Here is a 26,631-nt window from a genome sequence, read left to right as displayed (position 1 = left end):
TGCGTGAACTTAAGAGGTCAGGAGGGCACAGGAAGATCTTGCCTTTTCTTACTCATCTTTTCCTATTCTTCCTCCCTCCCTTTCAGATCCCCTCCAGTAAAACTGGTCCCTTGACTTCCACCACTCCTGTTGCACATCTGAGCTGTGGGATGGGAAACCAGTGTGAGGGACAGGGCAGGTAGGCAGGCTCTTCGGCCAGCTTGATTTAAGTTCCCAATGGTGCTTCAGTGCCATTTCCTTCCTCAACCTGCTGGGAAGTCTGGCTGGCTCTTCAGTGTTAAAACTCTTTTCCTCTACCCTAAACTGGCTGCTTTTCAAAGGTCTGAAAAAGACTCCAAATCACATACTTTCCAAACACTAACACCATATATAAGAAATCCATCCTGATAAAAGTATCTTCAAAGAATGCTGACATTTCTGGAACATTCTGGTTAAAGTCCAACCAAAACCGCTATGAATCAAAATAGTGAACAACATGCCATGCAATGCCCCCTCCCCCCCACAAATTCTCATCAGCAAGACCGAAGCTCAGAGTTATTTTTCTGGTAATGGTGTGGATGAACATTAATCCATTTGCAATCTTTCAGCCCGTCCCCCTTGTGACTAATGGCTCATATTTTTTAAGCTCACTGACTAGGCTTACCAACACTGTATGTAATCTCTGGACAGAGCAAACCTAACAAACTCTCGGAACCAATAGCCTCAGCTGAAGAACCACCTAGATTAAGAATCAGACTCTCTCATCATGGGACAACTCATTCCTACATTCAAAGAAAGAGGGTCAGCTAAGAATCTGTTAATCATGGGTGCCTGGGTGGCTCAGTGGGTTAAGCCTCTGCTTTTAGCTCAGGTCATGATCTCAGGGTCCTGGATCAAGCCCCGAATCAGGCTCTCTCCTCAGCAGGGAGCCTGCTTCCCCCCCCACTCTCTGCCTGCCTCTCTGCCTACTTGTGATCTATCAAATAAATAAATGTCTTTAAAAAAAAAAGAATCTATTAATCAAACAGAAAATGCTTGCCTTTCTTCTCATGATCACTACTGTCAGAGGCAATCTACTTTGAAGAGCCAGCCAGAGCTGCAAGAACACTGTTTTTGGGTGTGTGTATGGTGGTGGTGGGGTGGGCAGTGGTAGTGACCCCAAGACTGAGGACAGGAAGTCAAATCTGATAAAATGTAGGGCCAATCTGGAAAATGTTTTAATGTTCTAGTTTAGTCCTTTTTTGTTTGTTTGCTTGCTTGTTCTAGTTTAGTCCTAATTCAGAGGTTTGAGAAGTATTCAGATTTGGTTCTGGCTAAAAATGGTTCATCACGAATCTGTATGTATATGTTCAAATATAAGTATATTTGAGTAGCTGGATTTCATTTAGCCTAAAATTCAACAAGTTAGTGTGGTCCATTCTGATTTTTTTTTTTAAAAGATTTTATTTATTTATTTGACAGAAATCCCAAGTAGGCAGAGAGGCATGCAGAGGAGGCGGGGGAGGCAGGCTCCCTGCTGAGCAGAGAGCCCCATGCAGGGCTCCATCCCAGAACCCCGAGACCACAACCCGAGCCAAAGGCAGAGGCTTAACCTACTGAGCCACCCAGGCGCCCCTCCATTCTGATTTCTAAATCAGTTCAAATTAGTCCCAAGTCCTAGTGAGGTTAAATCTTTATATAAGATCTACTTCCAAGCAGATGAAAATCCTCAAAAGCCAAATGTCTGTGTGTAATATACATACACACATTATTATTTTTACTCTTATCCCAATTTGCTCTGCCTCATGTTAAGGTCTGTGGTTGGCCAGAAGGAGCATGTCCTAACTCCCAGCCCAGGCTCCAAGAACACTTTCTGGCCAGTGCTCCTCCTTGGTAGGTTTTTTCCATTTCCTAAACTCTAACCCTAAAATGCTGGAGGCAGGAGATGGGGCGAGGAGGGTAAGATTGTGGTCTCAATGAAGCAGCACAGAGAATGGAACATGATGAAAAGAGAGAGCAATCACAAAACAATACAACAGCCAGACATAAAGACTCAGTTTTGGAAAACTTGAATAGAGATGGAGGTATCAGAATATGACAGCATGACACCCACGGCCAAGCATAGTGGGCGACAGATGGCAGTCAAAAGGCTTTTCCATAAAATGGCTTTGCTATTGTGTCATTTGGAACACGTTTCTAATTCTGTTTTTTATTAAAGGACAAAAGAAAAAAAGAACCCACAACTTAGATCTCCCCTTAACCCTGTCTTTGACCGGTGGAACTCAGGCAAGATTACTTTTGTGAGGGTGTATGAATTATGGATAAGATGGATAAGAAATGAGGTGTGGACTTCTGTTTTAGAGGGAGGTTATAGAGGAAGAGGGAAGGATATTCAGCAGATTATTTTCCACAGTCCTGATTGCACGCCCTTCTGTGGGGGCCCATTGTGCTGTACTGGCTTTGTAAATAGAGTACATCCCCCAAAATCCAACAACACATAAACAGCTTTGTACAAGCTTGCCCTCCCTGTCTCACAAAGATATGAAGGTAGAAAAATAAGCAACTGCAGGCCTTCTTTTCCTAACTTTTAGTGCGAGATAAACAGCAGGTACTTCTATTCATAGAGAACACAGTGAATTTGGAAGGAAATTATCATCAATTACCTTCCCAACATGGTATCCGGATGAGCAGTGAAAATTTGTGGATTCACAACAAAACGTGTGCCATCTACAAGAAGTGTCACTTTCTCTGGTGCCTGGGAATGAACGTTACTGCCAAAGCTCACAGTGCTGTTTCCAAATCGTTCTGGAGCCATAAAGGATTCATGGTTCCGTTTATTCCCATTTTGGAAGCAGGAGCCTTTGATGTCCTCAGGAAGTGGCATTATGTGAGGGAACTGAAGATTTGCTGGCTGAGAGGCATAGTCAAGTGAAAGGTCTAAAAGATCATACAAACAAACCAAAATAACTTGACAGCAAAAAGCCTTGGGGGAAAAATAAATCTTGTCTCTTTAAAAAACAGTAACAACAAAAACCCCCAAACTTTTAGGTGTTCGCAGGCAAAAAACTCTTGCCCTGAACAAGTAAAGGAAAAATAAGCTAGAGATTCATATTGGATCCCCCTGAGCTTTTTTACAGGTTTGTATGTTGGGGAGGAGAGAATGAAGGCAATAATGCCCAAATTTCAAAATGATTTAAAAATTTTAAAGTAAATTGTGTGCATGGCTTAAAAAAATTTAAACACTAGAGAATTTTTGTGGACAACCAGCAAGGTTCTGCCAGACTCCATGCCCTCCCCTGGTCTTGTTTCACAAAGGCAATCACTTTTTACTTGTTTCCACTTTTAGCTCTAAATAATACTCTCGTAGTTCCTATGTTTTATTTAAGGAACCTGCTACTTCTGGGTACAGAAACTATTCCTTTCCCACATCCTTCTAAAAATTTCCAAATGTTTCTAAATGTTATTTCCCAGAAGGGATGACAGTCTCTAATTGTCTAATGCATTACCTTTCCTAGAAATTCACATTCACATAAAAATGCATTTTCACTATACACTGGAGAATCCTAACATCACCAGGAGGCGTTTCCTTTAAGCAAATTATTTAATTTTCTAAACACTGCTCATGTCTCTAAAATGAGAATCATGTTCACTTCACCTCCCTCAAAGGATTCTTCTATTAACCGAATTAAAGTATGTGAGAGCACTTCAAAGTGTGTTAGTACCATATCATGGAAAAAAGGCTTACAACTAAATATGTGAAATCTGGATATAATGCAGAAGACAACTGGGGGAAATTTTTATGAAAGCATTATCATAGGATTCTTTTAAATTGGCAGGTCTCCTAATATATTTTAATGTAAAAAAGTCTCTTTCACGAAAAATTTCAAACATACCAAAGTTAACACAATATGCATATCCTGTCACCTAGATTTAACAAGCTTAATTAACTTTTTTACATTTTCTTAAAATCTTTTTTTGAAAAAAGTAAAAGGTTATAGATACAACTGAGTGTCTGACTCCCATCCCGCACGAATTTTAAGTCTGTATACAATAATTCATGAACAGGATTACCTGCTCTTCACCTGTGGGAAATAAGGCTGATTTCGGGCCCTTAGATAACCAAATAAATTGTGAGCTAGAGTGCACTCATATTTCTTCCCCATTTGCTTCTGAAGGAAAGGAAACCAAAATCTAGACCAAACACCAACTGAGGGCTCACATTCTACAACTTTGGACAAATTTTCAGTGTGGCCCTGTTGTTTGTACAAGAGCCAAGCTTCCACACAACCCACGGACAAGCTTCTAGCAAGAAATGCTTACCATCACCAAGACGGGCTTTCACATTCAAAATGCTGTTCTAAAATGAAAGTAGGTACCCACATCATAAATTCAGGATGCTTGATTCCCTACCCCTTCCACCCCCCAACAATGAAGCAGTTCCAGTGGGCTGATTCCTGAAGGGCGCCTCAAGTGCCACACGGTGTATGTGGGTGAGCAGGAAGGGGGACTCAGTGCATAAACTCCCCCCAATGGCACATTCTCGGATGGCAGGTATGCCCTGCTCTTCTGCCAGCAGACACATCTAGAATACCACAGGCTGGTCAGAAAGACACGGGGTTCAAATGGCAGCTGCCAGCCTCCTAGCAGTGTGGGCCTGAGCACGTTCTGTAAGTTCCTGAAATTTCCTTTCCTCATCTGCACAAAGAGGATGCAGTCAAATGCTCTTCCACTGAGCTATACCCCCTGCACAAAGAGGATGACTCTAAGCAGGGATCAGCACACTTTCTGTAAAGGGCCAGAAAGCTCTGTGGGTCAGTCTCTGTCACTGTAGCTGGAAAGTAGCCAAAGACCATATGTAAACAAACAGGCATGATGGCGGCATTTTAAAAATGTACAAAACAGGCAGTGATTTAGATTTGGCAACAGTCTGCCATCCTTAATCTAAAAACATGTATGTGAAGTTCCTAGCCCAGTGAGCGCTCAATAAACAGTAACTGCTATTGTGAGTGTTGCCGCTGCCTTTATTCAAAGTTAAAAAGAAGTGGACAGTTTATCAGGAGCCTGCACATCCATGAACTCCGAAGTCTCCTAGTCCCGTGAAGTAAGAATATTAACATCCCTGTTTTCCGGATTAAGAAAGCAGGGCTTGGAAAGATTAAGGAGCTCATCCACCGTTACAGACGATAAGTAGCAGAGCTAGACTCTGAATCTGTCTTGTGACTCCAGACCCAGGACTATCTTTCTCATACCGTTACCGCTGAGTTAGACGTGCGGGACTGAGTGAGTCAGCAGGGTTGTTATGTGGCAGTCAGCCTTCTGTAACTAAGCCAGTCCGCTGGAGAGGTTATTTATGCCTTCCGGGTGGAGTGGACACTCACGGGTCAGAAAGCCCTCTGAATTCAGTCAAGATCTAACTATCGTACCATCACTCCTGGGCCCTAGAGGGTAAGTGAGACTTTGAAGAGCAGAAGCAGCCAGGCTATTTGTTTCTCTCTCCTGGGCCACAGCTGTGGGGTCATCGCTTAGGCAGCTGGCCTCCTGCCGCAGTGCCCTGTCGCTCTCGCTGCTGCGGTGAACGTTCATCCTTGAGTTCTGGATCCTGAACTGTCTGCTGGGCCAGAGAGAAAGCCTGGAAGACAGGAATGTGCAGGATTTAGAACGCTCTCTGACAGACTTCCAAGGACTTCTGAAGCATGAAAGCCGAGCTGGAGAACTCACAGACGGCTTACATTCTTGCTTGAAGAAGAAATGATATCTTAAACTTATTTCTGTGATTTTATACTGGGAGGAACTGGGCTTATTTAATGATCTTTACCAAATCACTAACAATTTAAGAATGTTGATCAACTTGTTATTTGAGAATAATTTTAAGCTGTATCCAAAACCAGACATCACACCTACCATTTTGGCCCCAATCATGATCAGTTCTACAAGTTAAACAGTAGTGCAGTAATTTGGTGTTGTTTAGATCACAGACACAAAAGAGGGAAAGAATCCAACAAGTCAATTAAAGAAAACCTGCCCATATGTGAAAAATAATCGAGACACATGTGTTCCTGCAACAACTAAGCACTAGGAAATGAAAACTATCAAATCTTGCATTAGCATTATGGCTGTTGAAACAAGAAGTCACCTGCACTAAAGAAAAAACAAACAAAAAAATTTGACTTACAGTGCCCAGGTTCCTCTTTATAAGTTCTCTTTCACTTTCTGTATCTTATGCTCAACCCCCAACCCCTACCTCAAAATTACACCAAGACATCATCGGCTAGAAGGCTAACTCTCCCCCAGGCAGTCCAGTCATGGGAGGAACACATAACAAGCTACCTCCTTGTGCCAGGCATTTGCTCATCGGACAGAATGGGGGGAGGGGGAGGGACTATGTGAAAAGCTTCATACCTTTCTTCCAGGTAATCCTGCCCTGCAGCCTTTCCATCCTTAGGGGATGCACAATTATGTGAAATATTCCTGAAGTTCACCTTACTTATTATTCTATTATACTGATTTCTACTTGCAATTTCGGTGGAAGAATCATCTTATATCACCACCGATTTTTATCCAAGTGGATTGCATGCTAACACCATTTCAGGAAGAAATTAGGTCACTAAGGACAGTAACATGTAGCATGTAGTGGTTAAAACAGATCCCTAGCAACTGGTAAAGTCAAAACCACCACTGCCCTCAAGTTTTATTCAGATGTCAAAATCAGGTCTAAAGAACAGGGTAAGAAAAGGATCCATGGAACTGGAAAGAAAGAGCTTATTGCCAACATTGGAAAGACCAAAAGGGGGTCTGCTTCTTTAAGCTTAACTTGTTCTGAATGACAATGTTTCACTTAACCTGTAGATACGGTTTCTCAACTCTTCACTAGGATTAATGCTTAGTGGCACACACTAAGAAATCACCTAATGCAACATTTCCCAAAGTCTTCTATGAATTAATTCCTCTATAATCCTAGAATGACAGAACAAAACTCTCTTGAACTTTGAAACCAAAAAAGTTAACCTGCACCAGAAGATTTTACACCAGAGTAGCCTGTTTAAACCTAATACCACTCCCCTTCCAGGAGGAGGCATTCATTCAACTTTGAATGTGTATTTTCACTGCCAACCTGGTTCAATTCTGTAACCATCCCCCAAATGAACTGTGGTCCTCAGAACAGTTCTAAGGAAAAAGAAAAAGGAAAAAAAAAGCAAAGCACTTAAACAATACAGTCTCTATTGCTAAAAAACTATTTTTGGCCAAAATGCAGTCTTAAAAGTCATAGCAGCATACAATGATAGAAACCAAAGGATAGTGCTGCCCCTGGCACACTGAACAGTAGCTGAAGAGACTGCTTCAGTCTCTTCCTACTCCAGGAAAGGAGTAGGAGTCAGAAATATATATATATATATAATATATACATATTATATATATATATTATATATGTATATATAATATACATATTATACATGTACAATATACATATTATACATGTTATACATATTATACATATTATATATGTATATATAAAATATATATATAATATATACATATATAATATGTATATATAATACATATATAATATGTGTATATATAATACATATATAATATGTGTATATATAATACATATATAATATGTATATATATAATACATATATACACACACACACATATATTTATTTATTTTAAAAAAAATTTTATTTATTTATTTGCCAGAGACAGAGAGAGATCACAAGTAGGCAGAGTGGCAGGCAGAAAGAGAGTGGGAAGCAGGTTCTCCGCTGAGCAGAGAGCCTGATGTGGGGCTTGATCCCAGGACCCTGAGATCATGACCTGAGCCGAAGGCAGAGGCTTAACCCACTGAGCCACCCAGGTGCCCCAGGAGTCAGAAATATATTAATAATGGAGCTCAGACTACATGGCCATTAAGAAAACTTAACATCCAGCAAGCAGCTTGAGCTTCACTTCCACACAGTATGTGTAAGCATTTTATAATAATATAAAATTATATTCTTATATTTTATATATTTATATTATAAAATTATAAATGATAAATAAAAATTACTTTTTTTTCACAGGCCTCACATGAAGGCTCATATTAAGTCATGATTTTGCAGAACTGGAATAGCAAGACCACTTAGCTTCATAATCTCCCATCTTGGAAAATTTAGACACAATCTTTGGTAGTGGAATTATCTCCACGTATTTCTTGCATAGAAAAACAGACACACCAGTTTCTTTCAAGAGCATAATCACCTTAAGTATTAATCCAAAATAACTTCTAGTTATAATAAATCTATGTATTTTCTTCTTACTTGCAATTTCCTCTAATCAATTATTTCTGAAGAAAACAAGGTAATTACATGGATCACTGTGCCATTAAGTACAGTATCTTGCACTAAACTATTCAGATTTTTAAAACCTAGATGTAATAGGGTTAGAAGCAAACAACCCTAACATGAATCTATCTCAAAAGCATAATGCTTTCAGACTGTAAATGATACAAGGGTTATGATCTTTTATTTATTCCTTTTTTAAAATTTTTATTTATTTGACAGAGATCACAAGTAGGCAGAGAGGCAGGCAGAGAGAGAGAGAGAGAGAGAGAGAGAGAGAGAGAGGAGAAAGCAGGCTCCCCGCTGAGTAGAGAGCCCGATGCGGGGCTCGATCCCAGGACCCTAGGATCATAACCTGAGCCAAAGGCAGAGGCTTTAACCCACTGAGCCACCCAGGAGCCCCTATTTATTCTTTTGAAAAGATTTTATTTATTCATTTGAGAACTGATGCTTCTAACCCTATTATATCTAGATTGAGAGAGTATGAGCAGGGGGAGGGGCAGAGGAAGGAGAAGCAGACCTCCTGCTGAGTGGGAAACCCAACTCAGGGCTGGATCCCAGGACCCCAGAATATGATCTTTTTTAAAAAGGCAGTATCTTTTCTTTCTTTCTTTTTTTTTTTTTTAACTTCAGAGTAAGCTGGGTGGTGAAGATGAGGTAGGATGCCACAGAATTTGGTAAATAAACCAATCTACCCTTCATCTATACTCCATAATTAGATTTAGAAAGTAATTACATCCTTTTCCAGAATTTTTGCTAACTGTTTCAATTTTATCTTTACTAATCTGGTAAGTGAAATGTGATAGCTCATTTTAATGTGATAAATTAATAAGTCATTTTCATTATTTTTTCATCAAAAATTTTACCTTTGAGATCCTTAAAATTTTACTTTTGGGTGGGTGGGGAAAAACAACCATGCTGGGCAGGTATTAGGTAATAGTGAGTTATTCGTATCAAGTTTGTCAGGCTTGACTAGAATCACTGGGTGTTTCCCAGGACTGCTCTCATCTCCCTGGAAGGCTGAGAGAACGAGGTATGATTACAAGACCACCCACTAGACTGAAGCAAAGCAGGTTCTGGCTTTGGCTTCGTTATTAACTAGCCATGTCACCAAAACATTCTTTAAGCTTCAGTATTTTCATCCATAAAAATAGAGGAGGATGTCTGCCATTACCAAGTCAGACAAACTTTTCTCAAACAGGATGCAGGGCAAAGCTCTCAGAAGTCATGAGGCACCATACAAAAGACAAGAGATAAGCTTGGGAGACATGTGTCAATCTCCCACATACAGCAGCTCAGTATTTCTTTAGCTCTCTAAGCCTGTCATCATGCTCTTCCTTTACTTTTGAATATATTTATGTTCTGACTATTGTCCAGTTCTGATTTCAGCCACTTTCCTCATTTTGATTCAGTGAAACGATACCCTGTACTGTTGTTGGAATTCTACAAATTATTTTTGGCTTCAGTTGTCTAACTTTTCATTTGCACCTGACCTTCTGTGTCTTTCCATTCTCCTACCCCCCACCTCAACCCAGGAAAACACCATATCTTCCTCTTCTATTGCCAAGCTGTCTTTTTTTTAAATATTTTATTTATTTATTTGACAGAGATCACAAGTAGGCAGAGAGGCAGGCAGAGAGGAGGAAGCAGGCTCCCCGCCGGGCGGAGAGCCTGATGCAGGGCTCCATGCGGGGCTCGATCCCAGGACCCTAGGATCATGCCCTGAGCCGAAGGCAGAGGCTTTAACCCACTGAGCCACCCAGGCGCCCAGCCAAGCTGTCTTTTCTTTAGCTATTTTATTCCTGCAGAATTTTAAAAAACAAAGAATAATCCTGCACTCAGACAGGCACTCAGGCAGTACAGATTTATTGCTGTTGACAGAAAATACTAAGAAGATAAAAATCACCCATAATTCCTCTTCCAGACTTTCCTAAGCATAAATACATAGATTTTTTTTATTCTTACATATTTCTACATTTATTCTTACATTTTATTCTGCTATTAATATTACGCTATATTTCTCAACATACCATGATTTTGCTGTAGGTCAACAATTACACTCATATCATTTTCAATGGTACATAATATTCTATTACGTGGTTATACCAAATTTCGTGTTTTATTGCCTTTAATATTCAATCTTTACCCCATAGAGAATTTGTTTTGTAAATAGCATGAGGTATGGATGTACCAAAATTCAAATGGTTAACCAATTAACTGCCTTAATATATTCTGAAGAGTCCATTTTTTTCCCCATTCTGATTTGATATGTCACCTTTATCAAATACTAACAGATAATAGATGCTTGATCTGGTTTTTACACTCTGTTCCACCAATTCATCTATTTCTGTGCCAATGTCATGTATAATTTCAACTGAACAACCTTGCCTTCATTTTTCTGTGTCCTTTAGCTAGAAGTTCTAAAATGGCATTTTTAAGTTGTCGACAGGGAAATTTTTTCTTCTAATTTTTAACATCGTGTCTTAAATTATTTACATTTTTTCTGCCATGAGTACCATATTTAGTTTAAAATCACTGTGGTAAGAGTCATCGAATATTACATTTAATGGATAGCAGTTACACACAGATTCCTTTTACCAGGTTTGTTATCCAGAATGTAGCCTTGTTTGTTTTTAAAGATTTTATTTTTTGAGCAATCTCTACACCCAAGGTAGGGCTTGAACTCACAACCCTGAGATCAAGAGTCACATGCTCCACCAACTGAGCCAGCCAGATCCCCATTTGTTCCAACTTTTATTATAGGAAGTAAAAATTCACTTAACCTGAAAAGATTACTGCCATAATTCATTCCAATATTAAAAGTATGTACGGATAATTGAAAACTATTAAAACTAAAGCAATTTTGCTGTTTATTGTTGAGAGTTTAATCAAATTTTTAATTCCAAAGTAAAACCTAAGTTTCCTTAGCTATTTTAACACATAAAAATACATACGCATTAAAGAAATTATGCGGGTTAAGCTGCTGCCTTCGGCTCGGGTCATGATCTCAGGGTCCTGGGATGGAGTCCCGCGTCGGGCTCTCTGCTAATGGAGAGCCTGCTTCCCTTCCTCTCTCTCTGCCTGCCTCTCTTATAATTTCTTTCTGTCAAATAAATAAATAAAATCTTAAAAAAAAAAAGATTCTCTCTAAAGAAATTATGCTGTCTAGGTTAATATTGCAGCTATACTAGAAGACTTCTGTGCAGAAAAAGAACTCAAAATACTGTATTTCTTGAATACTGGTCAAGATTTTTACACATGCCCTTCTTATGTACTCTCCATGAGCCTAAGCAATTAATCCCTAGTAAAGATCAACCCCCTTGCCCTAACTGCTTTATCTTTCCGGTTTCTATTTCTTTTCAAAGAACTGATGCTATAAAATGTTTTCCCACTTACCATACCATTTCTTAACAAAGTCTCAAATTAAGGGAAGCTATATTTAACCATACTCTATGCCGCCACCCATATTTGCCAGCAAGTGCTCTGAAACCAGACTGTATAGTTTGGTTCTTGATTCCACTACTTATTTGCTATGTGAATCTGCACACATGACTAATTTCTCTGAGACTCAATTTTCTCATCTGTAAACTGATAATATCTACTTGGAAGAGCTATTTTAGGGATCATAAATATTTTAGATTAAGTATGACCTGACATATGGTAAACACTGAAAATAGCTGTTACTATTCATATATTCAAACCTAGCTTCAAGCTTATTAAAAATAATATTCAAAAACATTTTTAAATCTTTGCTTGTTTCTTTCTTGCATTATTACCTACCTACCACATCATCCCTCATCTCCACTCCAATACCAACAACCTCTATCTCTGTGTAGTTGTACTTTTTATATTAAGAATAACTGCTGGATTTGAATGTGTCCATTTGCAGAGGTAATAAAATTCAATTATACCACTGTTAACTCTTAATTTCAAACATTTACTGATAACAGACATGTTACTTCTTTAAACCAAACCTGTAATTTCAGAACTAAAAACTACACAACTTTATTTTTTGGAAAGTAGGCTCCATACCCAACGCAGGGCTTGAACTAATGACCCTGAGATCAAGAGCTGTGTGCTCTATGTAGTGAGAAAACTGTATAGCTTTCTAATGAATCTTCTGTATTAACTAAACACTTTTATCAGCTAGGTTTCTTTCTTTTCTTTTTTTAAGATTGTATTTATTTGAGACAGAGAGAGAGAGAGAGAGCCGCACGCACAAGTTGGGGGCAGGGGCAGCAAAAAGGGAGAGGGAGAAGCAGAATCCCTGCAGAGTAGGAAGCCCAATGCGGAGCTTAATCCCAGGAGAGAAGCAGGAGCCCTGTCCAGGGTACAGGGCTTGATCTCATGACACATAACCATGAGATCACAACCTGAGTGGAATTGAAGAGTTGGAAGCTCAAATGACTGAGCCACCCAGGCACCCCTGAAACTGACATTTTAAAAAAGTATAGGTCAGTTCCAACATCCTGGATCTATTCCATATAAGTAAAACATTTTCTTGTGACTAAACAAGAATATGACAGATGGCAACTGTATCCTTTCAAACACCGTCATGTTCGAGGCACATAATGCCAGGTTACCCCACTATAGGGGATAAGTTTGATCACCAGTTAAAGGTGAAACTATATTAATAGTGTACTAAATAGAATTTAAGGCAAAAAACTACAAAAGTTGGGGAAGGCATAAAATTCAAAGATGGGGGCACCTGGGTGGCTCAGTGGGCTAAGCCTCTGGGTCCTGGGATTGAGCCCCACATCGGGATCTCTGCTGGGCAGGGAGCATGCTTCCGCCTGTCCCCACCCCTACCTCTGCCTGCCTCTCTGACTATTTGTGATCTGTCAAATAAATATATGTGCTGCCGAAGCGAGCACGTGTCAAATAAATAAATAAAATCTTAAAAAAAAATTCAAAGATGTCTGTTGGCAGAACCACTTCTGTTCCTCCATTCTTCTACGTTGGAAGAGAGTCATAATGAGAGAAGAGATGCAGGAGAGAAGAGGACAGAAAGGCTGGAATTCTGTTTCCACTTCCCTTTTCTTTCCTTCTCCCCTATGAATTGCTGAGGCCATGCTAATAGGCTGGCAGATAAAAGCACAATGACAGCAGTGACAAGATCATAATTGAGTGGATATATTTTCCTGTCTTTTCTACTTGACATCCCCAATTTACTGCCCCCAGTACCTTTTTATCAATATAACTTAGGTCCAAGAATGGGTTTTGTGCACAAAGAGACTATATTATAATTACTTGGATTTAAGTTAAGACTTAAGACCTTGTGTTCAATTTGTAACTAAGATTGCCCTTACTCAGTTTCTTTTATAAATTTATCAAATTAAAAAACTACTGTACCAGGAACAAAAAAATTTAAATAATATAATAAAAACTTTTATATTTACCACCCAGTTTAAAATATAAAACATGGTAATATATTAAATCCTCTATAGCCACTACCCTAAGTTTGATATTTCCATCAGGTATTTCAAACTATCTACAATCTTCACATATACTCCTTTCTTGTTTTAGCACTTCCACTGCCTACCAAGCAAATCTTTAAGTAATGAAAAAACTCTGGCAAATCTAAAAAGTTAAACTGATCAATCTCAAGTTCTTAAATATTGCAACAGTCTCAAACAGCAACATTTTCTTCCATCCTTAAATGAGTAATCAAATCTAAAACCCAATTACTCAAGAACACATTCTACATCAGAATAACAAATGAATCAGTTGAGATTGTTGAATATGTCAAATTGCTACAAACCCTACATTTTAAGTACAGATGGCCATGAACTTTATTCACACATATCATGTGCTACATACGGTTCTCAGTACTTCATGTTACTTTGAAAAGATTTTATGTATTTGAGAGAGACAGAGAGCGAGTGGAGGTGGGAAGGGGGGGAAGTGCAGAGGCAGGCTCCTGAGCCGGGAGCCTGACAACAAGCACGACAACAAGCACAAGCACAGGATTTGATCCCAGCACTTTGGGATCATTGCCTGAGACAAAGGCAGATGCTTAACTGACTGAGCTACCCAGGTGCTCCCTAAACATTAAATAGTCAAAAAACTTTATGAAGTAGGTGCCATTATAACCCTCATTTGATAGATGAGGAAACAGAGGAAGGTTATGGAACGTTCCCACAGTCACACAAGCTAATAAATAGTGGAGCCAGGTTTAGAACCCAGGCTTCTGGCTTCACTGTCTACTGTTCCTATCACGCTGTGTTACCTACTTCCCAATTTCTATCTAAATTGCACAGGTTTGGAGATATAATTCCAAGCCCAAGATCTGGGGCCTAGGTATATAACCTCACTGTGACAATATGGGCATATATAGCACCTTTTCTGGTTAAACAGTTGAGTGGACTTCTAAATCGACTAACTCCACAGGGGGATTGATTTTACAGTGTGAATTTCCCAGAGTTCAAAGATCTTATCTAATTCTGCTTAAACTTTCAACTTTATCACCTAAAAACTGCATAGATGAAATTCTGTAATTTCCACACAGGTGTTTCTATCTTTTGATTGGATTCAACTAGTTATAGTCATGCTAGTGACACCTTTAAGCTAAGAACAATTCAGGGCATGTAACAGACCAAGAAAAGCTTAGGATTCCTAAGAAAAAGCCAGTCAACATATTATACAATCTCCAGGGTGAGGTTCCTAATGTCCAGGACACTCTTCTTGTTAAAAGCTTATAATCCTTTAAAGGAAGAGATATACAATTAAAGATTACTTTGGCAAACTTCCAGGAAATATCCAAGGGGGCATATATTACCAATGCCTTAAAAGGAACAGTGCAAGGCAGTGCAATTAAAAAACTTAAAAATGTATCAGTCAACACCGCTGGCCATTTTATTGGAAAAAGCTAAGTGAATGTACACCAAGAAAGATCTGAAGGTCTTAGGAGACAGATCCATGGATCAGTACTGTAGCTACAGAACATGTTGAAAATTCTGGAGATAACCCAAAATCACTATCAGAAGATGGTTCAAGGACCAGTACCAATTAGTGTCAAAAGTTTTCACTGAATTCTTAGCAGAAATGAGGACAGTGCAATCTACACATACACAGACAAATTACTCCAGTTCAAAGACAGTGGGCATTGACTGAGACATCATCAATCTAATAGTTTTGCAGGAAAAAGAAGTACTAGCATATTAGATATATACATGATTTTAAGATACATCATGATTTCAAAAATATTAAAGTTTGAACTGAAGTATAAATTATAGTATATGTTAATGTAATGCTTTCGTGGGAAGGACAGTCCTTTATACCTAAATTAAACCTTCAATTCTTTTTTGGTGTTAAATGTCTTTTATGAAATAATGAGGGCAGAAAATGATGGCCAGATTTTTTTTTTTTTAAATGTATGAAGATACTGGCAACCTTTTGATGCGCTCCCAATTTCCTTCCCCACATTTTACCGATCATGAATCTCAAAAAATCTGGATCCCAATAATCTACCTAGGACTACAAAAATAATTCTACCAGTTTAATCCAGTCTACCTAAAAATATCCAAAAATAAGGAGTCTCTTGCTTTGCTCAATCACTGAATAGCAATCCTTGGGGAAAATTTTTTCTTCTTTTTGAGTTGAGCTGAAGTCTGCCTTCCTCCCCACACCCACCATGACTTTGATGTTTCGTTTTAGTCTTATTGCCTGGAATCCTTCAGAAAAATGGATAAAACAGAAAAACAACTGCTTGCAGGCATCAGACAACTAAGTAAAGTAGCCAAGACTTGAAGATTGGAGAGAAGCTATAATGGTCAGTTTTATATGTAAACTTGCTTAACTACAGTCTTAGTTCAATCAAAACACTAATCTCAGGGCACCTGGGGGGCTCAGTGGCTTGAGCCTCTGCCTTTGGCTCAGTTTATGATCTCGGGATCCTGGGATCCAGCCCCGCCTCCGGCTCTCTGCTCAGCGGGGAGCCTGCTTCCCCCTCTCTCTCTGCCTGCCTCTCTGCCTACTTGTGATCTTTCTCTGTCAAATAAATAAATAAAATCTTAAAAAAACAACAACACTAATCTCGATGTTACCGTGAAAGTATGTGATACATGTGATTAAAAGTCTATAATCACTTTAATTATGGAAGATTTTTTTTTTTAAGATTTTATTTATTTATTTGACAGAGAGATCACAAGTAGATAGAGAGGCAGACAGAGAGAGAGAGGGAAGCAGGCTCCCTGCTGAGCAGAGAGCCCGATGCGGGACTCGATCCCAGGATCCTGAGATCATGACCTGAGCCGAAGGCAGCGGCTTAAACCACTGAGCCACCCAGGCGCCCCAATTATGGAAGATTATTTTAGATAACCTGAGTGGGCCTGACCCAGTCAACTGGAAGGCTTTAAAAGCAGAATTCAAGTTTCTCTAAGAAGAAATTAATCTGTGGACTGCAGCTTCAACTCCTGTTCAGAGCTCTAACCTGAACATCCTTCCTGATGGTCTAGCCCAGTCCCCAGTTCTATAAAGCCAACTTTCTGTGATAAATATCTTAACATATATTAGGTGTGTGTGTATGTATTTATAGATAGAGGATATATGTTATTGTGATGTATATACACACAGAACCATAATTTGTAATTAAAACCTTTCAAAAAAGAAAACTCCAGGACCAAATGGCCTGACTAGCAAATTCTTCCCTATCTTTAAGGAAGAAATTACACCAATCTTATACAAATTCTTCCTGAAAACAGAAAAAGGAAGACTATTTCCCAATTCATTTTCGGAGGTTATTTTCTCTCATAAACATAAGCACAAAAATCCTAAGCATTATTAAAAAATCAAATCCAGATACATAAAAAGGGATAATACATTATGAGGACGGTTGGCTTAACATTCTAAAATCAATTAATATAATTCACCACATTAAAAGACTAAAAAGAAATAGGTTTTATTATTTTTTAAATAATAAAGCGAGAGAGGGAACACAAGCAGGGGGAGTGGGAGAGGGAGAAGCAGGCTCTCTGCTGAACAAGGAACGTGATGTGGAGCTTGATCCCAGGACGCGGAGCGAGAGAAGGAACACAAGCAGGGGGAGTGGGAGAGGGGCTTGATCCCAGGACCCTGGGATCATAACCTGAGCTGAAGGCAGATGCTTAATGACTGAGCCACCCAGGCACCCCAAAAAACAGATTTTAGATTAATAACTAAAATAGCATGAAACAGTACTGATTTATTAGGTTTTTAAAAAGGCAGGTTGAAATAAATATATTCATAGAAAAAAGACTGAAAATAATAATTATTCTCCCTTCATTGTAGGCTCATGATGTTAAGTGTGTGTGTGTGTTTTTTTTTTTTTTAAAGATTTTTATCTGTTTATTTCAGGGAGCACAAGGGGTGGGGAGGGTTAGAGGGAGAAGCGGACTTTAAGTCTTTTCTAAGGAAAAAACATTCTGGAATTGAGTCACACATCAGGCTCCTTGCTTGGCAAGGAGCCTGCTTCTCCACCTGCTTGTGTGCTTCTGCCCTCTTTGACAAATAGGTAAAATCTTAAAACAAAACAAAACAAAAAACCCCAAAGCAACATTTTAACATTTTCTTGATGAATTCAATTTTTAGATATGTTTTCCCTTTTTTCCATTTTAAAAGTTATAACACATTTAGAGACTTTGGAATATTCAATAACATACAATTTAAAAAACACATATTATGGGGTTCCTGGGTGGTTCAGTAGGTTAAACATCTGCCTCCTGGGATTATGACATGAGCCAAAGGCAGATGCTTAACCTACTGAGCCTCCCAGGCACCCCAGGATGTTTTTTTTTCTTTTCTTTTCTTAGAAAAGGCTTAAAACAGTTTAAGAAAAAAATGTTTTAAAGTTTAAAAAATATATTACATAAGAGCTTTTAAAATTAAGAAATATGCTTACTAAACAAATTAGTAATTTATTAGGTTAAATATATGGAATAGTTTCTCAAGCAGATTCTTGCTTTAAATCCAAATGCAATGACTTAATGCAGAGGCATGATGTGTTTCTTAGGGTACTTGACAACAAGCACGGGTCTAAGTAACAGGTGGAAGTTAGGATAAGTAGGCAGGCACAGAAATAAACGATGATGCTGCTTGAGCCCCAGGGTATAGGGCACTCGACAATAAGGGCAATGGAACATTCAGATTACCTGGCATATAATTCCCTAAACAGAAAATAAAAAATAAAAAGTAAATAATTCCCTAAACAAATTGTTATGAGCTAAACTTTGTATGTTGAGGTTTCAACTCCTAAATCCTCGGAATGGGACTATTTGGAAAAAAAGGACTTTAAAGAGGTTAATTAAGGTTAAATGAAGTTATTAGGGTGGGTTCTAATCCAATAGGACTTTTAAGAATAGGAAATAAGCACACAGACACAGGGAGAAGGAGTCCATCTACAAAGCAAGGAGGCCTCAGATGAAACCAATCCCGCCAACATCTTGATCTCAGACCCCCAGCCTCCAGAACTGTAGGAAAATAAATTTCTGATGGTTAAGCCAGTCTGTGATACTTTTTTATGGCAGCCCCAGCAAAATGATATACAGATACAACTGCGAAAATTAAATTTCAGGTTCTGCCACCAAAAGAGATTTAGGACAAACACACAGAAGGAATCTTACATAGTTTTTTTTTTTTTTTTTAGCAGAGGATTTTTTTTTTTTATATTTATTTTTATTTGTTTATTTACAGCATAACAGTGTTCATTGTTTTGGGATCACACCCAGTGCTCCATGCAGTACGTGCCCTCCCTATTACCCACCACCTGGTTCCTCAACCTCCCACCCCCCCCCCCACCCCCCTGCCGCCCCTTCATAACCCTCTGGTTGTTTTTCAGAGTCCATAGTCTCTCATGGTTCATCTCCCCTTACATAGTTTTATGTATAGACTGTGATCTTCCTATAGAACTGTAAATCACTAGCTATTTTAAGGAAGTCAAACTTTAATAATCTTGTCAATAATTTACTGTAACTTTCCTCTAATTTTAATAACTGTATATGCTATACAAATATAAAATACTATTTAAATTTCATTTGTATTTGTTACTTTATCTGATCCTTACAACCTTTTCTATGAAACAAATAAAAACCAAACCCTCTAGTCCCAGTCACAGATCTTTGCACAATAGCCCAGTATTTTCCAAAATATTCGTAAGGGTCCCCATTTTAGTAAGAACAGAGATAAAGTTTATATCTATATTTATCATAAAGCCTTAGTATTTTAACAGTAGGAAGGACAATCTGATTCTAAAGAAAAGAGTATCTTAAAAAAAAAAAAGCCAACATTTCCTGAGAATTTACTGTGTCAGGCAGTTCTAAGCACTTGACATGAATTAACTCGACCCTAATAACCCACTGAGATTCTAACTGCGACAATCTCTATTTCAGAGACCTAGAAACTGATGAGTACTTTATCCAAGTTAATAAATAAAGGAGCTAGGATTTGAACCCAGGAAAGACTGACTTCAATGTCCACATTCTGAACTTCCACCCAATGACGTATAATGAGGGCACTATTGAGCATAAATCTTAACGGCTTTGGAGGCAGGCAGATTTAAGTTTGAACAGTGGTTCTGCCACTTATTAGAGGTATGACTTTGGGCAAACTTAAGCTCTTTGTACCTTAGATTCCTCAGCTCTATAACGGATGTAAATAAGACAATGGATGTAAAAGCATTTAGTACAGTGTCTGGCACATAATGTCTAACTATTAAGCCCTTACCCTTCTAATCTACTTTCCTGAATATACAAGGAGAATAGTAGGAGAATCCAACAATGTTTAATTTGAGGACTCCAAGCAAAAATATCAAAAGGTTCTCCTGAGACACCTAGGTGGCTCAGGTGGTCAAGTGTCCAACTCTTGGTTTTGGCTCAGGTCATGATCTCAAGGTCGAGGGACTGAGCCCTACATAGGCTTCTGCACTGGGCATACAGCCTGCTTGGGATTCTCGCTCTCCCTCACCCTTTGCCCCTCCCCCACGTGTGTATAGGGTGCATGCACTCACGCTCTCTCCCCCTCTCAAAAGAAAAAAAATTATCAAAAACATTTTTTAATCCATGCTTATTTCCTTCCTACATTCTAGAAATGCACGTCATTAATCTCATTTCCCCTAAGAAAACGTACTAAATCAGATTAGTAGTTAGATCAGTTTTATATGGTCTCCCACAGAACATCTAACAACTTCTATAAGGACAAGTATGGTTACAACTTTAAAACATTCTGGATGTTGCTCAAACATCTAACATTTAATAAAAATTCGCCAATATACTTATGTTAACCTTTACTGAATTCTTAAAAAATATTAAGTTTGTAATGCCTCTCGGGATTACAAGGTAACCATATGTTTGCTCTTATTTGAACTTCTACTACTTATTTCAAGCTTCACAATCCTTAGTACGCTCACTTCAGGATTTATATGGTTACATTCTCCTTCAATCTCCATTTTTCCAGAAAATACTGCTTTTGTAGTCATGTGGAAGTCTCTCCATTTTCTTCTTCTACGTATAACAGAATTTCTTCCGACCTTTTCCATTTTAGAAGCATTTTTCTTGAGATTTAGCGGGAAGAACACTGGGCTAGGAGCCAGGGGTCCTCACCTCTGCCATCTCATCTCTTTATCTGAAAGATGAGAGGACCGCACTAGATAAATTTGTAATAGCTTTCCTTATATCTCTAAGCTTCATATTTCCACGATTCTGGGTCTTCCTGCTAGAAGACATTCAGCATTCCAACAACTTTCCTAAACTTTTTACTCCAGTTAGCCAAAGAGGGGCAGGCATGTTCAAATTCAGGGGCAGGAGGAAGACACAATAATCAGGAAGTCTGGAGCTACAGAAGGAAATTGTGAACCAATTAGAAGATTAATAAGAGATATGAGACAAAAAAGATGTCAAAAACAGAAGTCAAACAGCCTAACTCTAACCTCATGCCTACATATCTATTTAAGAGGAACTAAGAAAGAGAAAAAGCTTTCAGCAGTAGAGGTTACACAGTCTTCATTTTCAGCTCAAGGGAGCAATGCAACTGTGTGCCATCTTCACAATGTTGTTGCTAAAGCGGCCCCCTACAGGCTTTGCACAAAATAGGCATTACTGGGGTATTTAATGACTGAATTAGAGTTCAGCCGAACTGAAAGCTCTCATAAATGCTATCAGTACTGCTAGGTACCATGAAATCTGAGGACTCAAGTGAAATTACATGCCATTGGCTGCCCTGGTTTTAAAGGGAAGACTGAGTCAGATGGGATGCCAAGATGTGGCCTGATGGCACTGCTTAAATTCTGAGGACGCTAGAACCAGCCCCAGAAGGAAAAAGTACAGATTTGTAGGCACAGGCTATCCCTAACCCACCAAGGCAATATCAGAATATGTATGAAAGTCATTTCCTATGCTGGTGTCAGAGTCCAAGAAAGCACTAGCTTAAGTTTCCCTCTGGAGAGGCTGGTTTCTTGGCTTGTGACTGGTTGGAAGGGAGGGGAGGGTAAATCAACAAAGGGATGAGGGAGGTGGGCAGTTCTGAAGATTCCCAGGCCAGCCTTATGGTGGTGTTTCTCAATGTGTGGTATACCACACCAAGGATGAGGGTGCCTGCTTAAGACGTAGTTTCAGGGACTCATCACAGATCTCTAGAATCAAATTTCTGGGAGTGGTATTCGCATTTTTAAGGAGCAAATTTACAGTTGAGAACTACTGTCCCAGAATGGGGGTGGGGGATGGGAGGTAGGGATGGAGATGGGAACTAAAGTGAGGTTCTTTTTACTCTGGATTCATTACATATGACTACGCTACTTTGTTTTGGGGACCATTAAAAAAAAAACCCTCAATTTCTCAGGTAACACCTGCAGCTAGTACTCTAAACAGTTCACAGGGGCACAATGAAAGGGCCTGGAAAATGCATTTTCATGAACTGGTTAAAGAGTTCCTCCACGGCCTTGTTTACGATGCTTGTTTGTTCACTGGCTTCATTGGTTTATTTAAAAATAAACCGGCCCAACCCAGGAATTTTCAGAAAGAATCACAAACTCCAAAATATAAGAGGTTTTTGTCTGGGGGTTGGAATTTTTTTTTTTTTTGTTTTGTTTTGGTTTTGGTTGTGTGTGTGTGTTGGTAGTGCAGAACCAGGCTTGTAAACCTGAAGTCACTGCCTGCTGTAAAAAGTAGGATTTCACTCAAAAGAAAAGAAGATCCCCGGTTAAGGCTCTGGCCAGCTCTTCTGCACTCGGAGCTTCTAATTAAAGCCAGTAATTTGTGGGTGGTAGAGAAGGAAGACTCTGAAGGAGGGGTGGGGAGTGAGCAAGACGCTCTCTCCGCTCCAGACAGAGTTTGACAAGATGTCCCACCAACTACCTGATTTTTAATGAGTCCCATTAGCTGCCAGAAAAAAACCGCGTCTGCAAATGCGTTATCAAGAAACACTCGGCGCTATCGTCCTCGCCCTGCTGGCGGGATGAAAACACCCCAGGCCTGCAGAAAACAGTCAAGTTACTCTTTAGCTGTCCCCGCGACTGCGTTTACGATTTCCATATAAGGCGACACCCCTTTCCTGGATTGTAAGACTTTAACCTCAACACGACAACGGGGCGCCGAAACCCACTTGCGGACAGTTTTCCTCGCGATGATTTTAGTCCCGCGGCCTTACAACTGGGGTCCGACCTGGCGAGCGCCCGCCCGAGCGGCGGCCTGAGGAGACGGCCCCCCAGCCCTCACGCCCCCCGACACAAAGGCAAAGCCCGGGCCCTGTCCGCCGCCACACTCGCCCTACCCGGCCCCCAGCCACACTTACCTGACGCTCCCCGCCGCGCTTCGCGCTCGGGGCCGAACCCGCCCGGGAGGCGCGCGCACTCGGCGCCGCGAGAAGCCGCCGCGGGGACCCGCCGTGCCGCAGCGGCGCGCGCCCCCCGCCCTGGCCGGCGCGGCCACGCGGCTGAGTCATTCGGAGCTTCACAGTAAAAGTCCTCTCGGCGCGCAGGGCACGCCGGGAAGGCCAGGCTCCGGGCCAGCGGCCTGGGGCGGCAGTTGGTAGGTACCCTCTTTCATTCCCTCCACGCCCACGGGTCCTGATGGAGGACGCGCTCGCACCTGCACTGCGGGGGTGGATTCGGTTTCCGAGCTGCGGATGCCCCCTTTCAATTATTAAAGGTATAAAACGGAACGTTAGTAGTTACAGGAGTTGTAAAATAATCTTGCGCAGCCCCAGACAGCTACTGCTTAAATGACGTTGTGGAGCCTCCTTCTCTTCACGCATTTGGGGCAGGGGGTATGTAGTAAGAATGACGGAGTTCCTTAAACACATTTTGCTTAAAAGCCCCTACCCTGGGTATGCATTCTGACCAAAGAAGGAAAAAAAAAAATCCTCATTTTTCTCAAACTTTGAATTAATGAAACCACGTGGTATATATAGCAAACAAAGTTGAATTACAAATTTTAAATCAACCGAAAGCAAATTATTGGAAAATTGGCTGTGTTACGAGTAAAATATTTCAACACTCAAAAAATATTAACGTACGGTCAATGTCCTATAAATTGAGTGCTGAAAACATAAAGGAAGGAAATATCAGCCCGTATTGTTCTGATTTTTAGGGATTTTTTTATTTTTAAAAGTTAGTAAGTTATACTTACTATGCAAACAGTTTTATTTTAAAATTACTGAAAACTGGGGCAGCTGGGTGGCTCAGTGGGTTACGCGTGGGACTGTTTCTGCTCGGTCTTGGGACAGAGCTGGAGTAGCGCTCCCCGCAGAGGAGGAAGGCTACTTGTCTTCCCTTTCTTTACTCCTCCCTCCCCCTCTCATAAATAAAAAAATCTTAAAAAAAAATAAAATTGTTGAAAACTATGTAAATTAATAGGATGATTTCTTAAAGACTGAGTCAACTTTTTTGTTGTTGTTGTTACAAAAGTCTCTAGAAACTAATTTGAGGCCAAAGATTAGGATTAGAGTTGAAGTGGTAGGAATATGAGAAAATTGTTTTAACTCTCATTCTAGTAGGTTGCTATAGTGTGTATGGCAAAACTGCATTATCAGGGTCAAAACCTTTAATTTTAAAAGCTGAAGCTATACATTTTTTCATTATAATTTGACTTTAGAGGTCTTCCAGGATCTTAGGATCCAAACTTAACAAAGTAGAGGATTGTTCAAACTAATGCCTTTATTTCCATTTCTATAAAATACAATATTATGCCTGCGAGCAGAAAAGAAGGAAAGGAAGAAAACCTTGATAATCCTGTAGGATAGTTTTTTTTTTTTTTTTTTAAGAATTTATTTATTTGTGGGGGGGGGACCACAAGCAGGGGGAGCAGTAGGCAGAGCAAGAAGCAGGCTCCCTGCTGAGCAAGGAGCCCTCTGGGATCATGACCTGAGCTGAAGGCATATACTCAAGGGACTGAGCTACCCAGGCATCCCTGCAGGATAGTTCTTGAAGCACATTCTTCCTTTCTGGAAAGTTTTCTCTCTGCAGATTTGTAACACAAAAATCTGGCAGAAAGATCAAGCAATTAGGCGAATGACTGTGTCTTTTAATTAATAGTTCAGACTAAATTGTTCTATTTTTGTCTCTACTTTCATGTCATAAATAGCATATCAGACCTGGCACTTTCTTGGGGTAGACACCAAGTAGTTGAAGTATGAGAAATATATATTCACAGAAAGCACTGGTATATGCTGATTTTTATCATTCATTTGTAAATTAATGCCTCTCCAAACCTGAATCTCCCAGATGCATTTCTATCTGAAGCTGAAACCCTTTCTCATGTCAGATTGGCAAACCTGGAATTTTCCATTGCCATGATGGCTAATTCAAAAGACAATACAGTTCATACAATTAACTGTATTAAGTATCCTTGAGTACGCTGTCTACTACCAGCAAATATTGCGAAGTGCCTTTTCCAATATTTCACATCACTTAAACTTCTCAACAACCCTGGGGATAGATTTTATTACTCAGATTTACAAATGAGGAAAACAAGACAAACAAGTTAAGTATCTAAGGTCATTAAACTACAGAGAGCTGCTGGTGGGTTGAGAACTTGAATCATCTGGCCCCAAATTTTTGCTCAGCATCCACTGAGCGTGTGGCAATTCTCCCTAATTGCTTCCAGGTGAACTCCTGAGAACTTCAGGAGGCACCTTAAATGCCTTCAGCTGTCAATACCAAACAACTCCATATTAGAATGAAAAAATTTTTTAAAAGATTTTATTTATTTATTTGACAGAAAAAGAGGGATCACAAGTTGGCAGAGAGCAGGCTGGGGGGGGCGGGTAGCAGGCTCCCCGCTGAGCAGAGAGCTGGATGCGGGCTCTATCCCAGGACCCCAGGACCCTGAGATCATGACCTGAGTGGAAGGCAGAGGATTAACCCACGGAGCCACACAGGTGCCCCAGAATGAAAACATTTTTAAGGTAATAGCTGGTACCTGTTATTGTGTAAGAAACTAATTATCCTTTCTACATCATATGTAGTAAATGTAAAAACAATGCAAAAATCCCAAGATTTCTGAACTCTCAAAGTAATCATATTTGCATTTTTAATTAAATAATTTTATGATTTCTGGATTGCTGCAGACGTATACAATGAGACTTTTTGAAAGAATAATCACTTTCATTTGGTAGTCCAAAACTGTGCTCAAATATAGATGTAAATAACTAATTTCTGACTTTTGGGGGTGTGCTGGAACCCTGCAAAATAGATTCACAAGAATCCTTTTTCCTTTTTCAGTTCTCCTTTGTTAACAATCTCTTCATGAAAGTCACAAAGGCTAATGACCAACTGGAAACAAAGACTGGATCTTGAAAACATAAACAACCAAAGGATCACGAATTTGAGTTTCTAGTGGCTGGAATTTGCTACTGGATCCTTGTTAGTGTAAGTGTGCTTTCCATGCAAATTCAGTGAGTCTTTTAGTCTCATTTATAATGTCTCATCTGCAAATTCAACAAACACGTAGCACAATCCAAAGGTATAGGACCCCAAGAGAATTATGTAGATAATGATTACAGGATCTCTCCTCTAAAGGAACTTATAAAAGTTAGGTTTGGTTATTTGGGTAACCAAATAAGAGATAAGGGTAAGTGAATCTAGTTAAAATATTCCACTATTAAGTAAAGAGAAATGATAGGTTATCCCAGTTTTGTAATTCCCTGTGAATTAATAGATATAGGCATTATGCCTCAGCAGTTCTTAAGATAATAAAAAGGGGGCTGGACATTCTGTACCTCCTGAGGGAAGCCACACCACCACTTAAAATGCTACTAAAGAGATTGAAGCTAGATCTGATGCAGACTTGAGATCCAGCCGCCAGTTTGTAGGAAACACAGGAATATGTTGAACTGTACCAGGATCATACAATCTGCAAAGTCCTGACTGGGAAACTGTACAAGTCAAAGG

The 26,631-nt window shown here is 39.6% G+C and overlaps 1 protein-coding gene across 3 annotated transcripts in view; it reads right to left on the bottom strand.

Moving 5' to 3' along the window:
- The window catches only part of KCTD20 (potassium channel tetramerization domain containing 20), a 32,382-nt gene extending 9,212 nt beyond the window's left edge, over window positions 1-23,170 (bottom strand). The window contains exons 1-3 of one of the 3 annotated variants that reach the window (XM_046005501.1): window positions 23,034-23,170; window positions 5,382-5,587; window positions 2,622-2,895 (exon numbers count right to left, since the gene is read on the bottom strand). In XM_046005501.1, coding sequence (XP_045861457.1) covers window positions 2,622-2,895; window positions 5,382-5,541 — 434 coding nt within the window. In that variant the 5' untranslated portion in view covers window positions 5,542-5,587; window positions 23,034-23,170. Of the gene's footprint in view, window positions 1-2,621; window positions 2,896-4,278; window positions 4,316-5,207; window positions 5,588-23,033 lie in introns of those variants that run through there. The other 2 variants (XM_046005502.1, XM_046005503.1) reach the window with 2 other exon arrangements.
- Window positions 23,171-26,631: the final 3,461 nt, after the last annotated feature.

The sequence above is a fragment of the Meles meles genome, chromosome 5, assembly GCF_922984935.1.
Source record: "Meles meles chromosome 5, mMelMel3.1 paternal haplotype, whole genome shotgun sequence".
In the NCBI taxonomy this organism is placed as follows: Eukaryota; Metazoa; Chordata; class Mammalia; order Carnivora; family Mustelidae; genus Meles; species Meles meles.
This window is presented reverse-complemented; position numbering and strand designations above follow the sequence as displayed.